Source organism: Betta splendens, chromosome 14, assembly GCF_900634795.4.
Source record: "Betta splendens chromosome 14, fBetSpl5.4, whole genome shotgun sequence".
NCBI classification, from domain to species: Eukaryota; Metazoa; Chordata; class Actinopteri; order Anabantiformes; family Osphronemidae; genus Betta; species Betta splendens.
The window spans coordinates 10459817-10475632 of NC_040894.2; the positions used below are offsets into that span (position 1 = coordinate 10459817).

The 15816-nt window shown below is 46.5% G+C and overlaps 1 protein-coding gene across 8 annotated transcripts in view; it reads right to left on the minus strand.

Moving 5' to 3' along the window:
- The window catches only part of msi2b (musashi RNA-binding protein 2b), a 172348-nt gene that overhangs the window by 70328 nt on the left and 86204 nt on the right, over positions 1 to 15816 (minus strand). For all 8 annotated transcript variants that reach the window (XM_029173020.3, XM_029173019.3, XM_029173022.3 and 5 more), the window contains exon 7: positions 3820 to 3868. In XM_029173020.3, coding sequence (XP_029028853.1) covers positions 3820 to 3868 — 49 coding nt within the window. The remainder of the gene's footprint in view (positions 1 to 3819; positions 3869 to 15816) is intronic.

Here is a 15816-nt window from a genome sequence, read left to right on the forward strand (position 1 = left end):
GGTACTGCATATTTTCATGTGTGAACTATATTTAGAGAGGCGCTGATGTGAGAGTTACAGTGCAACGGTGAGAAATGACCTGCAGTCAATGAGAGGATCAGCGGGATGAGCTGAAGGCTGTCCGGGTGGAGAACACACACGTCTGCTAGATTTAATGCATGACAGACATGATGTTTTTAATTTCTCACACACAAAGGCTTGAATCCACCGGTGCTGATCAATAACCCTGGATTGACAGTTTCTCCTGTTTATATTGCAATCACCTCTAATTAGCTTTTGGCATTAGCGTAACACATCTTGCACTTATTTTCATACATGCTAATGGCATGAATACATTAACGAGCGCGACAGCACCGGGGCTCCTAAGTTGTGCAGCAGGCAGACGCCATGACGGTCTCTGCTTCTCTGTCCAATTACTGTGCAGGGGCTGCTGTGTCTGGGTGCCCACCGGTCGCTCCTCGCTACCTGTGCAGCCACGCCGGCTTTGTAGGACTCTGTATAAGCCGGATTGCATCATTATTACTGATACACAGATTCCGAACAGCAAATATTGTCCATGTGTGAGCTATTATATTACTTTTTAAATGATGTGTGACAGAGGGGGGGGATTTCATAGCAGGTGCAAGAAAATAAAAGTCCTCTTTCATCCACGGTGCCTTTACTTTACAAATTAAACACCGATGCGGTGGCAGATAATGATACTTGTCGCTCTTTCATCACTGTGTCCATCCCCTCTTCTTAGAGATGCAATTTTTCTCACCTCAGCCACACTCTCCCCGGCATCCCCCAATAGAGTTTGACAGTAAAATCACATTTTAGATTGCGGATCGCGTGTCAGCCTGTGGGGAAGGAGTGACCGACGGATGACAGAATGATTTGGACCCTGGGCCTGGTTCGGTTCATTCTCCACCGTGGACTGGCAGCGGCTGCTGAGTAAAGCAACAAGGCACCCAATCTTTTCCTCGCGCTCAACATTTGCAGCAAGTTATGCCTTAAAGTGCACACGCTGGCCCGTTTCCTCTCTTCTGTCCCTAAAAAGAATGTCAGGTGAGGAAGCGAGGCGTGGTGGGGACACTGCAGCACAGCGTGGAACAATAGGCGCCCTCTGGCATCAACCTCTGGAAAGCCCAGGCTGCTCACCAAAGACACTGAACTCACCCACAATGAACTGCTGCTGTGGGAAGGGAGGCTTTAGAGAGTTCAATTTCCAACACAATTGGCCGTATTCTACTCCTTTAAATGCCAAGGAGATGGTGTGCGGCGCGCGCCTTTGTGAGCAGCTTTGCTTACAGTGAGTGTCCTCTAACAGGAGAGACGGGGGAGAAAGACGGCGGACGCGGGGAGACGGCGGAGACAGGCGGGTCGGGGAGAATGGTGCGGGACAGAAATAGTCCAACTGTGTCAAAGAAAAGGAAGAAAGAATAAGACTGAGTGACTGGGAGAGATAGAGACAAAAAAAGGAAGTAGACAGAAAAGGAGAAGGGGAGAGAATGTCTCCTCTGGCTGACGTTTGTGCAGCCTCACAGGGACCGTCTGAAGGACAATGCTGCTACTAGTGGAGTGTGACGCTTGTCCTCTACCCAATTCACCACAGCCCCAAAGAAAACACGCTTAGCATCCAGAGTCGATCATGCGTCTCGCACACACTAAACTCCTCCCCTCCGAACACAACGCGTTATACTAATAAATAATATAGGCTATATGTAAAAAGAGGCTTCGCGGGAGAAAAGGTCAGCGAGTAAAGCCTCCAACGGGCTGATGTCAGGTTATATGTGAGGTCACAGCATCACTAGCAGCAGCTCACCTGTAGCTACTGTCACATATGAATCCACATACTGTTCATGTCAGCGAGGGGCTGGTTTTTCCCTTTCCCTTTATTTTATATTAGCCAAAGCCAAACTTCTAGGAAAGACTATAAGTTAAATGTTTTTATTTGTTGTTGGAACAAGTGCCATGTTTTTAGAGGAGCCCCACTGTCATTTGAATTGTTAAATAAATAATGTATATTTTTATCTATCGCTGTGCTGGAAAAGTGGAATTATTTTTTCATGACTCAATCTGTACGGAACGAGTGAACACATGCGAAGGATTGATTTGGGCTGCGGGCTGCCAGATGCCTATCGCTGGACCGGCACCGGGCGGGAACGCGGGTTCAGCCACCGGTTTCACTGATAATTTATTCAGTGTCCTTCTCTCCGTGGTCACGGGGCAGCAGAGCCATTAATATTACACAATTGCACAAACGCCTCTGATGAAATATTAAAATTCTCCTATGGGCCTGTGAGAATCTGTGTAATTTTTTTTAGAAAGACCTGTTTGTTTTATTTTTATTTTTTCCCCCGCACGATGAAAGCATCAAGTATCTATTTCAAATTCCCACTGGAACTAAATATCAAAACGCCAGTTGGAAGAAAGAGAAACTGCAGGAAGGCTCGTACCTGCCTCAGTGTCACACTCGATATAAATACGTCCTCTGTCATCAGAAAAAAAAAAAAAAAGAAATTGCCACAGAGGCTGTTTCTCCATCATTGTCTTCATTTGAAGGGCATTTTGCTGCCCAAAGGCAAATGCCTAACACACTCCCCAAGCGTGGCGCCCATCCCCTTCCACAAAGGGCTTGCAGAGCAGCAGACAAGAGAGCGAGCGAGCTAGGGAGAGAGAGAGGAGCGAGGAATAAGACAGAGAGTGAGATAAAAAAGCCTTCGTCTCAAAGTAGACCTCACACCGGGTTGTGTCAGTACAGATCAAAATCCCCTCAAAGCCATAGATCACTTCCACTATAGTTCACATGTTCCACACTTAGAAACTGTTTACCAGCCTCAAAGAGTACGTCTCCACGCACACACGCACGCGCACACACACACACACGCACACACACACACTGGTAGAACGCACTCAGGCACACTAGGAAGAGAGGGGTTTGCACAAAACCACCCAGCTTTCCATCCGAGCCATCTGCACTTAAACATTTATACAGGTTGAGAGATAAATCGCGGCAAAAAAAAAAAAAAAAATCAAGTTTACCGTGCGTCCGTATGGCAAAAACAGTGCTCGGCCCGGTTCAGTGAGATGTTGAGATTCCAGCTCTGCCTACGTGTGAGCTGACTGCGGTGACAAACAGAGAAGTGTCTGCTCCTTTTTCTCGGGGAAATACCTGTCAGTGCCTGTCGACTGCTCATGCACACAATGATACATGGACACATACACAGCCGGGGACAGTATGTCTCCTTTTAACGCTCCTATGTGAGGGTTCACAGCCAATAATAGCCGCTGCGGATGGTGAATAATAATACCGCTACCTGTTGCTTCCCAGCGGCGCCGGAGCCACTAGGTGGTAATCACGCTGTGGTTAATCACTATATACGCTTCTATATATGATAGGAGCCGTAGCTAAATCAAGCAGGGAGGGAACCTGTCTTTGGAAAGTCCTCGGGCTGAGAGAGCGACGTCACCTCATCTAAGATAAGGGGCCGATGAGAGAGCGCGATAAAGCCCGTGCTTCTCCGGGGCCTTATCTGACGCCGCTATCTGACTGCACAGCAGCCGGCGTCTCGCAATCTTTACACCCTTTAAGCAAGTCTCTGAAACACTCACACCAGCGCCGTCGCAGGCGGACGCGCCGGCCGCCGCCCGGGCGTTTCGGCGGCGCCGCGCCGGCTTATTGATTACTCTGACATGCTCCCATTGTTGAGCAGATGGCACGGCTAATATCACGTGAAATGGAACTGTTCTGTGTCCCCTCCGGGGGGAAGAGACACGGCGATGACTATTTTCCCACCTTTGGGGGAGACGCGGGGGGAACAGACGCTGCTCACTTACCTCTATGTCTGTTGGTCGTCTTATCAAACATAAGCATGGCGTCATCGACCTGGAAGACACAGGACGAGCACTGACATTAGGCAAATCAGTTACGGCATTCACACTGATCTGTGCTCCATCAGCAAGGATAAATATAAAACTAAAGTTAAATTAAACTTTTTAAATATAAAAACTGGAAAAAAATACTGTCCTAGATTTAAGAAAAGACCTGCAATAGGAAAGAAAATGATCGTTAACAAAAGGCAGTGAAAAAAAATAAAGCACTGTGAGGACAATATGGTTATTTTGATGAACATCGATGTCCAGTCTTGTGGAGAGTGACAGATAGACACATTACACTAAGCGAGTGTGAGACAAATGGGATCCTTCCTCATCTCCCAGCCGCAGCGCCAGCAGCATCCACCATAATATCATCCCTCATGATGTCCAATAAAGCCACACGCAGACAGACAGCATTTTTATTTCACACCCCCCTAAAAAAAACAGATCTCCAGACACACTATTCTTCCTTTAACTGGAGAAACGTTTAAAAAAGCGACTGAGGCGAGTTCATTTAGCCCGTGATGTTGTCTTGGGAGGGAAATAAAAAGGACACAGGGGTAGGGAGCAACAGCAGCACGAGGCAAAAACAGAGGCAGAACACTCCGCACCATTTGCTGCATGGTTATGGTCTCTAGGTAAGTGTACCGATGCACCAAGGCTTGATGCTTTGCAGAGGGAAAAGATGTGCACACAAGATTGCGTCTGTGTTTTTCATGCAAGGGTGAAAAAGCTTCGGGGAGAGATGGGGAGAGACAAGAATAGGGGTCTCACTCAAGCCGAACTGTCTGATTGGATAAAGAGAAGTGCCTGGCAGCCAGGCAGACTAGCGCTGGCACACTGCTCATGCCACCCTCTTGCCACACATTTGGCACACAAGACGTTGGCACAGCTTGCAGGGCCTGGTTACTCACTGCACAGCTCACAGGCCACATGCAGCACTCAGGCACTTTATTTGCACCTCCCCGTAATATTTCCAAACGGCTAAATATAGTCGGAAACATTTAAACGGACTTGAGGTGACCTACATACAAAGTATAGCTCCTTTCACCCCGCTGGAGTCGGATGAAGCTGGTGGAGGCAGAGGTGGAGGCCGGGGCAGAGGTGAGGCCGCCCCGTCTCGTTTAACTGGCAGAACAATTAATGTCTGCGATAAAAACAACAAGGCGGGGACGACTGCGGGAAGTTGAACTGTAAGAAATCTGAAGAGATTAATGGGTAAAATCTGAAAATACATTCACCAGCACTACAGCGCTGGTACTGGGCTTGCAATTTGTACAACCACTTACAAAGTCATTAATTTCCCCAAACAGTTTCTTCTGTTGACACAGCAGAGAAACACACAGAAAAGCAGGAAAAATAATGACGCCTTCTGTTTCTTTGAAAAATATTCCGTCTGAAGGCTGGATGCTGGGAAAACACACTGTAGACAAGTCGCCAAGAAGGATCACCTGCAGCAGCACTTTCATAAACACATATTCATATTGTCACGTAGCATAACCTCTGATCTAATAACATCCACATTAAAGTGGCAGGAAGTTAAATAACTGGCGTTTGTGGAGCAGAGGGGTGTGATTTAATTGAGTTGCCCGAGTTTGACGAGCACATGGAAACTTCTGAATTGTTTTTCTGTGCTGCAGTAATTCCATTGTTACATTTAGTACCTAGCCAGATAATAAAATGTGAGAAACTTCTTTAAATATATATTTATTTCTTTTTCGTGCTGGAGTTCTCATAACGCCAGGAACAGTTTAATAACGTCCCTGCGTTTGACAGCGTGAAGGCTCCACAGCAGAGCGACGATGGAATGGCATGTTTACCAGCTATGGTAAACGTTTAATTTGACAAGTGTTGCTGACAGCCCGTGATCATTTACATGGAAGACAGAAATTTATAGAATTTGACTTGTGTCATCTAATATCAGTAACAGTGAAACTGCCAAAGAGCCGCTGCCGTACGCATCGCTGGGGAGTTCAAGATGGCCGGGTTTTATACAGTATGACTGGGATACGGATGGTTTCACTGCTAGGACAAAGATTAACTTGGAAACGTTCCGTCAGTTTTACTTTCACTGATTCAGTAGTTGATGTAGGATGAAAAGGAGATTCAGAGATGCAGTGAGAGACGTACTCACTAGCAGAGTTTAGTGTGGTAAAGCAAACCAAACTAAAGCTAAACTAAACTAAATCTAAGTCATTTAAACTTAAACTAAACAAAAGTAATTTAAACTCAAAGGAAACAAAATCTAAGTGATTTAAAATCAAACTAATCAAAATCTAAGTGATTTAAAATCAAACTAAATTAAACTCAAGTCAAGGTAAACTAAACTAATCTAAACTAAATCTAATTGAATTAAACTCAAACTAAACTAAACCAAAGTAATTTAAACTCAAACTAAACTAAACCAAAGTCATTTAAACTCAAACTAAACTAAACCAAAGTAATTTAAACTCAAACTAAACTAAGCTAAATCAAAGTAAATGCTGTGATTCGACCCTCCGGCCTGCTGGAGGAGCCTAACTTTGTCTCTTCCTAATGTCATGTGGTTTCCTGTCTTGTTTCCTGTCTTGTGATTAGTGTCATTATGTTCACCTGTGTATTTACTATTTAGGTTCCTAGTTTGAGTCGAGGTTTTGTTGGTTCGTCATTGAATGTTGGCGGTTACCTGTCTTTACTTGTGCCTCGGTTCTGTTTAGTGTGTCTGTTTTTGGTGTCTCTGTTAGTGCAATGATTTTTAGTTCTTATTACTAGTTCGATTCATGTTTACATTTATGTGTTTTGCTGCATAGCAGCGCCTTTAGTTGGTCATTTATTAAATCTGTTCATCATGAGTCCTGTCTGTGGGTCGTTGTGTTTAGGTCATCCTTCCTTGTAGAGTTTATAGGCCTTAGTATTCTGTTCCCCACTCATGGTGAGCATGTAGAGTTCAGTTTGCCCCCGATCGTAACAGGAAATTAACTCAAACTAAACTAAATCTAAGTAATTTAAACTCAAACTAAACTGAACTCAATTCAAGGTAAACTGAATTAATCTAAACTAAATCTAAGTAAATTAAACTAAACTAAACTAAAGTCAAGGTAAACTAAACAAAACCTGTTTGACACGACAGGACAGGATTTGCGACCACATATCCTGGTGTGAATTAAAGAAACATGGCTCCCCGGTGCCATTAGCCACCAACTGCCCTCAGACCTCCACCCATTTGGACTCTGTCATTGATAGCGTGGCTGGTTCTGGGGCAGGGCGAGATCTGAAAGTCCCATCATTTGTAAACTGAAGTGAGGTCCATCAAAGAAAGTGTATTATATAACTGTGTTGTTGTGACATTATTAGAGGAGCAGCGTGCTGTCAGAAGGTGCCATACAACAAAGAACACAGGTTCACAGTGATGCACTGATGGGCACTTTAACAAAGAATGTGCACATCATGTGTGAGGGTCACACTCCAGCAGGTCATACAATACAGTTTCCTCTCTCTCTCTCTCTCCCCCCCCTCACTCCCAGTCTCTCGCGCTCTCCCTCTCTGCCACTTGCAGAGTCTATAGAACCATCTCCCGTGCTTCAGGGCTTTTCAATGTAGTTATTCAAGCAGAACACAACTGTGTGCCTCCATCTGATAGAAGGTTAAGGACCTCTTCACTGCTCACAAAAAAGCCCGCCACACAGAGGTGAGGCCGGGCTCACCTCAGGGAAGAAATCTTTCTCTGTCCTCCTCCTCCTTCTCTTTCACTCTTCCTTTTCTCCCGGCTCGGTGAAAAGAAAGGTTCAAAGGATAATGGCTGTCTTATCACTATGTAAAAGGGGAATGGGAACTCCAGCGAAGTGGCTGGCCTTTTGTGACAATGAAGAAAAGCGCAAAAGTCTATTTCACTGTGGAATGCACTGGAACAGTCCATGACCACTTAAAAAGAGAAGGCTGCTGGAATACAGTCCGGGGGCAGAAGGCCGGGCAGCTCTTTAACTAAACCTGCAGCAAACACGTCGGAGCCAAATAACCCAAAAACAAGGGCTGACAGGTGTGTATTAGCTATGTGAATTGTTGGCTTTCTAGCAATTTAACTTTTATTCACAATGCCCAAGGTAGTGATTCGACACAAACGCGCGTTTTAGTTTTGATCCCGTTCTGTAAATCCCATCGTGCCACTTGGGCTCCGCAGGTATTAACTAAAACGGTAAATCCATCAAATTATGGCCGCAATCGCGCTGGCGAGACGCCGTACCTGAACTTCGGGCAAGGTGAGAAGAAACACACACACACGCACACGCATACACACAAGTCCCTGTTTAGCTGCATAATAAAGCCCGGACTAAACAGTGCTGTCATCGTGTAACAGTCTCAACAGGAGCGGCGGCGGTAACAGCAGCCAGAGTGACAGCAGCCGAGCGGCGGAAGGACTAGTGGCAACGCCAATTTAAACTTTCCACTAGTGACATCGGCTCGCTGTGTGTAGGTGTGTTGATGAGTGGAGTGGGAGAGTTGAAGGAATTATTTAAGAATATCTTTAGAATTTTTTTCTTTCTAGCACTACAGCTTTTGTAAGTGGCTTCAATTAACTGTAATAAAGTTCACATTAGAGAGCATGTGTATCAACTGCAAACTAATTAACACTAATGTTGAAAGGGAGCAGCCTGCGTAGCCCAAGGAGATGCTCAGTGTCTGCAGGTGGGTGGTGTAATGGGGTTAGTAGTGGTCCTACTGTATTTAATGCAGAATTAGGAGCTTTGTAAGCTAGGACTTCCTGCTGGGCCTTTAGAGGGAAAGCTCTCTTTCCCTCGGCTCTAAAGGCCCGTCCTGTTCCCGTCATGTAGCGTGAGACCCGACTCCAGCCCCCCCCCCCGCAATCCCTTTGTCTGTATCAATCCATATGTCTGAACAAGCTCCGAAAAATACACAGCCACTCAAAAGAGGGGAAAAATGGGATGCTGAATGATGAATTATGTATCAAACACAAAGGCATCAATAAAGGTGAATGTGCTCTGTTTTTGGACAGAAAAACAGCAGAGGTGCCAGGTGACAGGGAGAGATTTAAGAGCTCTGGAAATGAGTTATGACAGCGATTTAGATAGGTGTCAAATGCACATTTACATTCAGCTCACAGCTGAAGGCTCGCACACGAGCGCTCCTGCAATTTGGGGTGACACTGATATAGATCACGCCTGATGCCAGCGGAGTCGCCCACAGTGACCTGGGACTGCTCGTGCCCACTCCTTTGTTGGGGCTTGGGGCTCCAGTGGGGGCTTGGCTACTTTCGGCCGTACCGAGGTTTCTTTCTAACCTTCACCCGACGCACTCGCTGCGAACTTCACTTTTAGCGGCGCTCTGACACCAAAGGCACGGTCTGAGCCGAACGCTACGAACCAGCGAATCGGTGCCACCTGAAAAGAGCAGACCGTTTGAAAAAGGTTTCGCATTAGTTGTGCCAATATCAGGTGTCGAAGAAATAGTGCGGGGTTTCAACTGTGGCTTGAATTGTTATCCAAATCACAAATGCGTGTAAGGACTGTGTCGTGTGGTCAGATTATTAGGTGAGTCATGTATTTTCCACATCTCTCGCCTAATTTAAGTCCTGGAACCCAACTGCTGGTGTAGCGGCGAAGCAACGTCGCGGGCGCCGGAGAGCAGCAGAAAAAAAAGAAGAAGCAGAATTTTGAATGCGTGCGGAAGTGAGAAATTATTTGGGCACAGCGATGAGTAATTGTGAAGAGCTCTAAAGACGCGCATGGAAGGTACAGCTGCGACACCTCTGTGCAAACACATGTGAGCTCACAGCTTTCGCAGTTGCTGAAAATCCGACGTCCTGACGATGAGTCAGTTTCAGAACAGTGTCAACAGTGTAATGAGATTTGAATATGACTGGAATATGTGTGAAAAAAAATCACTGGGACATCCCTGCTTCTATTCTGCTGTTTGTTTCTATATATTTAGAGTATTTATACATTGACCAGTACTTAAAGTTAATAGCTAAACCTCCCATATTGAGCAGAGGGAGCAGGTTTTACATGCAGCATGCGTCGTCTTGTCTGTCTCTTCTCTAGGGGCGCCGGTCTGAGGACGGACCTGCACCACGGCTCCATTGTAGCGAAGGTGATGGGGTAAAAAATCCTCAGAGGAATCAATGAAGCACCACATTATTATTATCATTACCATTATGATAGATAAAGGTCACAGGCAAGAAGGAAACTCGGCTGGCATTGCCCCCTCTATCAACACCGCCTCGACAGTGTAAAACATCTAATATTCTATTACAATGACGGCAATTAACAGAGGAATGATAGCGACCCGGTGACAATGGACAAATTTGTGACAACCATTTCAATTGTTCTTTTGTAGAGCAAATCTATATCATTGTCTAGGAACGCGGAGCTGCAATGTGCCGCATCCACGCTCCAGCGCTTTTACAAGTGGTGCTTTAACAAGGAGCAGAGGGCAAAATTTTAGCTCCCTATAAGCTCCTGCAATTACACGGGGGGGCAAAAAGGACGGTGTTCTTAACCGGCGGGCCCCGGCGGGCGGCTGTTTTTCCAGTTGGGCACCAAAGGCCAGGCCAGCGATGTTTAATCTGGAACACAACCTCTCTTTTCCCAAAAGGAATATTCCTTATTATAATGGATGAGTGGCAACCCTCACCCGGACTGATAAAAATGCACGGCTGGAGTGCGAACTTAACACACACATACAGTGCTCATCGCGCACGCATAGAGGAGGCGCTCTGATGTGGGGTGAAGAGGCACTTATCTGCCGTCTGCGTCGACTCGCTCGGCCCCATTTCGCTCCATTTTTTCCTTACAGTAAATACGTCTGTGCTTTAGTTTCCCCCCTTTCTCGGCCGCTGGGTTAATGTTACGTTTCCACTAATGTCAATTTGCATTCTGATTGAAAAGAACATGTCCTGTTGACAGTACAGATGCTGTGGGGAAAGAGGAACCAGGGGAGGGGGTCACATATGAAATATCAAATTCCACACAAGTCATTTAGTCACACCTTTAAGCATGCGTGTGTATTTACATACATTAAACTAGAAACGCCCAGTGTTCAGCAGCATGAAGCCTATAAGGCTCAGGTTCACGCACACTATTCATTTTTTATCACCCAATTATCAAAAACAGAACCCATCAGAAAAATGGCATTCTAGGGTTTTCCAGTCAGCTGACTGAAATTCTTGCGTATGTAATTATTAATGATATACTGTACACTGTGGGCTGAGTGTCAACACTTATTCCGCTAACTTTCCCTCATGTTGACATTAACAAAATGGCTTGAGAGGAACACTTGAGAAAGACAATTCCTCAAATCTGTCAGGATTACATATTTATGAGGTCCCCTGCTCAGCATCCAAGGAGGTCGCTATGGTGATACAAACTGATGTATATTCCGACGATGAACTTTGCGTGTCAGGGAATGCCTCCAAGTAACGTTGAAATGGCGAGTGCGGATTGTGTCACAGATTCCGAATTCACCAACGCGCAATTAAAAAGAGGGCCGTCGCGGCGAGGCCGCGCTCATCGACGCACTGTTACAGAGAAACGTAATGAAAGGAGGATGGGGCGATGCCTGCAGGAGGCTGCTGCATTGTCAGAGCGCGACGCTGTTGTGGCTAAACTATATTTTCTTAGCGCATCGCTAGCGCTGCCTGAGCCAGACTCTGGACACACGAATCCCATCTCTGCAGGCTTTCCTCGTTTCTGCTGAATGCAGCTTTACAGTTCTGGCTGCTGTTCACTTAAGTGATGCCAATTATGCTTTACACACATGTAATGCTGTCACCTGGGGACTCTTGATCACTGTGCTGTTGTCCTACTTTGAGGTAAGATTACAATCTAGGTACTGTATATTCAGTCCTCTGAATCAACCACCTGTGTTACATTCAGTAGCACAAGAAGCCTAAAGCCTCCTTATGGGAAGACGTCAGCTCATTTTAAACTTCTACTGCAGAAAGTCAACCATAAGGTTCCCACATGGACGTGCAACGTGGGGTCCGGCCTCGCGTTCGGCCTTGCGGTCGCATGTCCACACAGTGGAGCTCAGCGCGCTCGAGGAAGCGGGTCTCGGCCTCGTCCATCAATCCGCCTGTCTTCTTTTGCCGAGCTGCAGGGAACTACCCATTATGGAGTCATTTTATTAATAGGGCCTCTTTCCTCTCTGCCACACTCTTGCAGAGTGCCTCCTCTTTCTGTCAGAATGGAGTATGCCTGCGAGCCACCTCCATGAAACTGCTGCACCAGGGCCCTCCCTCATTCTCCCATGCGAAAGCGCGGGCTGGGAAATATTGTGCTTTCAAGCTAAAATAGTATTGAGAGAGGTGAGCAATCCCTAAGCCCTAGAGCAAACAGTTTAACATTGAGGACTTATTTAAAATGATATCCGTTCTGCCGCGCAGCCAATCAGATTTCTCTTTTAGTCCAAATACACACAGAAACACTGAGGACATTTTACACAACCTGCCACTTCTCCGCTCCCTATTAATGTAAATAAAGCTGCATGCGGCCATGACTGGAGGCCAGAGAGAGGTCGGGTGCATGAAGCCATGTTGTGGAGGGCAAAGGTGACTGCTGCCTCCAACACGTGACACGGTTGCAGACAATGAAAAAGATGAGACGGGAAAACGCCAACGTGGGGTTAGACACACAAGCTCTATTAGTCACACTAACCTTTAAACACAACATAAGCTCATTCATTTTTAATGATTCCCACATGCCATGTAAAATCCAGTTGCTGTTATCTTGCATTAATATTCAGTGGGATTATTTGGAGTTGAAATATTCTGACAGGCAGAATCTTTTCTACTTTCTGATGACACTGTCTCAATTACTGTACCACTGCCCAGAAAGGAAAAAGGAGCACGAGTAGTTTCTGGCAACTGACACAGAAGGATGACACACAATCAATCTTTTAGTCTGTGCATAGTGAAACGTGAGCAGACGACCAACAACACATGCATTACTATAATTTATGTGACATTTGAAAATATGAACGTTCCACTGGTATCATCGGCCTTAAATACATGTTGTTTACTAATCCCGATGTGAAAGATGAAATCGACGTTGGTCACACGGCTCCTGAGGCTGATAGCTTCATTACGGGATACCTGCTGGTGATTCTGCATGCACCTAGAAGCTGGGGAAACCCCCGCAGGCCCATCAAAAATGAAACATTTCAGTCACACAGAGCCCGAAATGAACAAACATGTTCAGATTCAATCAGCTTATTAATGAAATGAAAAGTCTCTGCGTGGCACAGTGCGAGACGTGCAGACGTGCGGGCTGTGCAACGCCGGCTTAACTTGGCTTTTCCTTTCTTCGGAGTCAAGTAGTGACTCGCTAGAAATTAACCCAGCCTGAAAGGGAGCGTGTCCTTACCCGCTCAATGGTGTCTTTGCGCCGCTCCACATGTGAATCTCGGAGTTGGCCTTGAATTGGAGAGCTCCATTTCAGCTCGCTTTGTTGGCGCCGAGAACACTCACGGATGCAAAGGCCTCCCGCTTCAACGGCGCAGCTGCCTGAGCTTTAACTAAATGCCACAGCTGCTGCCGCGATGCCCCTGAATAACCATCTAGAAAATACTATTTAATAACATTTCTGCGGCGATGGAGGCGCACAATGACACTATGTTCGAACGGTCGCGGGCCTGATGAACATAAATCTCTCCTAGGAGACAAGGTGCGCTTTGTGTACTTTGATATCAATGGGAGAACAAGAGGGATAAAATGAGCTGCAAGCTGGAACTGAATAACATTCATTTCACTCACAATGGCCACCATCACTAATACCTGCAGTGTTTTACTTAGATTAGGTTTAAGCTGTTTTTTTTTTTTTAAAAGGCCGGTTTAATGATTTGACATTTCTCCCAGAATGGAAGAGAATGAGCACTGATAAAAACTTTTTTTTGGGCTGCTTTTCATGCAAAACACTTTCATCTGTCATTTGGTGATAGCCTGTCTCTCTTTGTCAGCATAAATACGGGAGCCCCTATTTGAATATGGTTACACATCCCTCTATTTATTAAAGCTTGGATTAACATGACAGGAAGTTTTGTCTGGGGGCTCTTTAAGATGGCTCAGAGAGGCAATCTGGTGACAGTAATAGGATCCAGCTAATATACTTGACTGATGCTCCCTTCCCAGTGTTATAAAGCAGAACAATGGGAGTGGGGTACTGGGAGTGAATACATTGTGTTTCGTAACAGTGCACGCGTGTGTGTCTGGGGGGACGCGGGTGCGCTAATCAGCCAGAATACCATCACTTAGCAAATATAAGGGCTGAGGAAATAGAAATACTAAAGGTCGTAGAGCAAGTACGTCGGGGAAAACAGGGCCACACTTGGAGAGATGAAGGAGCAAATACTGTTGGGAGCTGTAACAGCGCTGTGTTTGAGATTTGTTAAAGTTTCCTTTTGAGAGCAAAGCCAATTTAAGTACTCATTACTTAAAATAAAGCACTGACAATAATTACTATTTGTTTTTTCAAAGCTATATATAAGAAACTTTTTTAGCTTCAGTTGAACTCAGTGTATCAAACATAAACCCCGTCTGTACATCACCACGTCTTTATTGTCATTTATGTCTTTGTGACTTTTCGGCGCTTCACTATGATCCGTGTCTTTTCCATGATGTTTTTCGGCGCTTGGGATCCATCGGTGTCAATATTTGCCCGCTGAGTGGCAACTGCTTATAGACATTTCCATATGTCAAGGAGCTGCAGTGGATGGAGGGCGTGCGTGCGCCGGGTTAGCGGATCAAACACACATCTGTCTGAGCGATAGAGGGAAATCTGTGCTTCTCCCCCAAACCTCTCAATACTAATTAACGATCCACTGATAGTGGACAAATGCCAGACGTCATTAGCACCCAAAACAGCGCGCGCGGAGACGTGGACGCGCGCGCACCCTGACGCAGATGCTCCGCGGTCGCCCGCGCCCGGCCGCCGCGAACCATCTGTGGACGCGGCGTGAGAAGAAACATGCCGCAATTCAACCGGTTGGGAAAAAAAAAAAAAAAAAAAAAAAAGAGTCCTCGGAAAAAAACAGGCGAACGAACGGCGATCCGTTCTGCCGTTCAAGGAGCTGATGGTGAGCTATGCCTGTTAAACAGACCGCCGGCACTTAGACTGTATGCTTAAAGACATGAATGACAACCTCAATTCTGGAGTAGCTGTGGACCTTTGACTCCTCCACTGATAGAGCCATTTGCGTACTCGCGAGCAGCGCCCGGTAAAAGCATCTGACAGCCATCTTTGATTTTACTTAGCTATGCCGGCATCAGAGAGGATTCGCCCCCCCCCCCCCCGTATCTGTCATTCTCTGCCATGGTGACAGGGTCAGATAGAGGGAGCAGAGTGGTGAGAGGTGTGACACTGTGAGCAGATGAGGGTCTCCCTGTTTGGAGGCCCGCGGCACGACACGCATGGCAGCCGCGCCGACAGGCGCCAGTTGGTCCAAATAACGCCACCCACACCGGCTCCGGCGGGGAGTCACGAGCGTGTCACAAGCTGCCGGACCGCCATTAAAAAGATTGATGCGCCGAGCTCGCTATTGTTAATCAAACCGGGCCGTCATTAACGTCCATTAAAGCATCAAAAGCGCCACGCGGCGCGACGCGGCGCGCTGGCGGCCGCCGCTCGCCTTGTAAAATTCCACAGCGTTTTGTGCCTGCTGCATGGCGCCTAATGGGTACCTGCGCTGATAGATGACAGCAGCTGAGGGGAGCGCATCAACCAGAGAGTCTTTGGTGGAGACCCGAGGAGAGCCTTGTCTTGTCGCCGCTTTCTTCTTCCCCTCTCCCCGTGCAGTCTGCCTGACACCATCTCAAGACAGCATCTCTCCATTTCTCACAGCTCTCTGATCTCTGTGTCAACAGGCGACACCAGCAGCTCATACTAACTCAGCATGCATCAGCCCATCTGCAAGGCAAAGCGTCTACAAATACATTTAGCATAGACCCGGGCTGTGATTAATAGCGGGGTT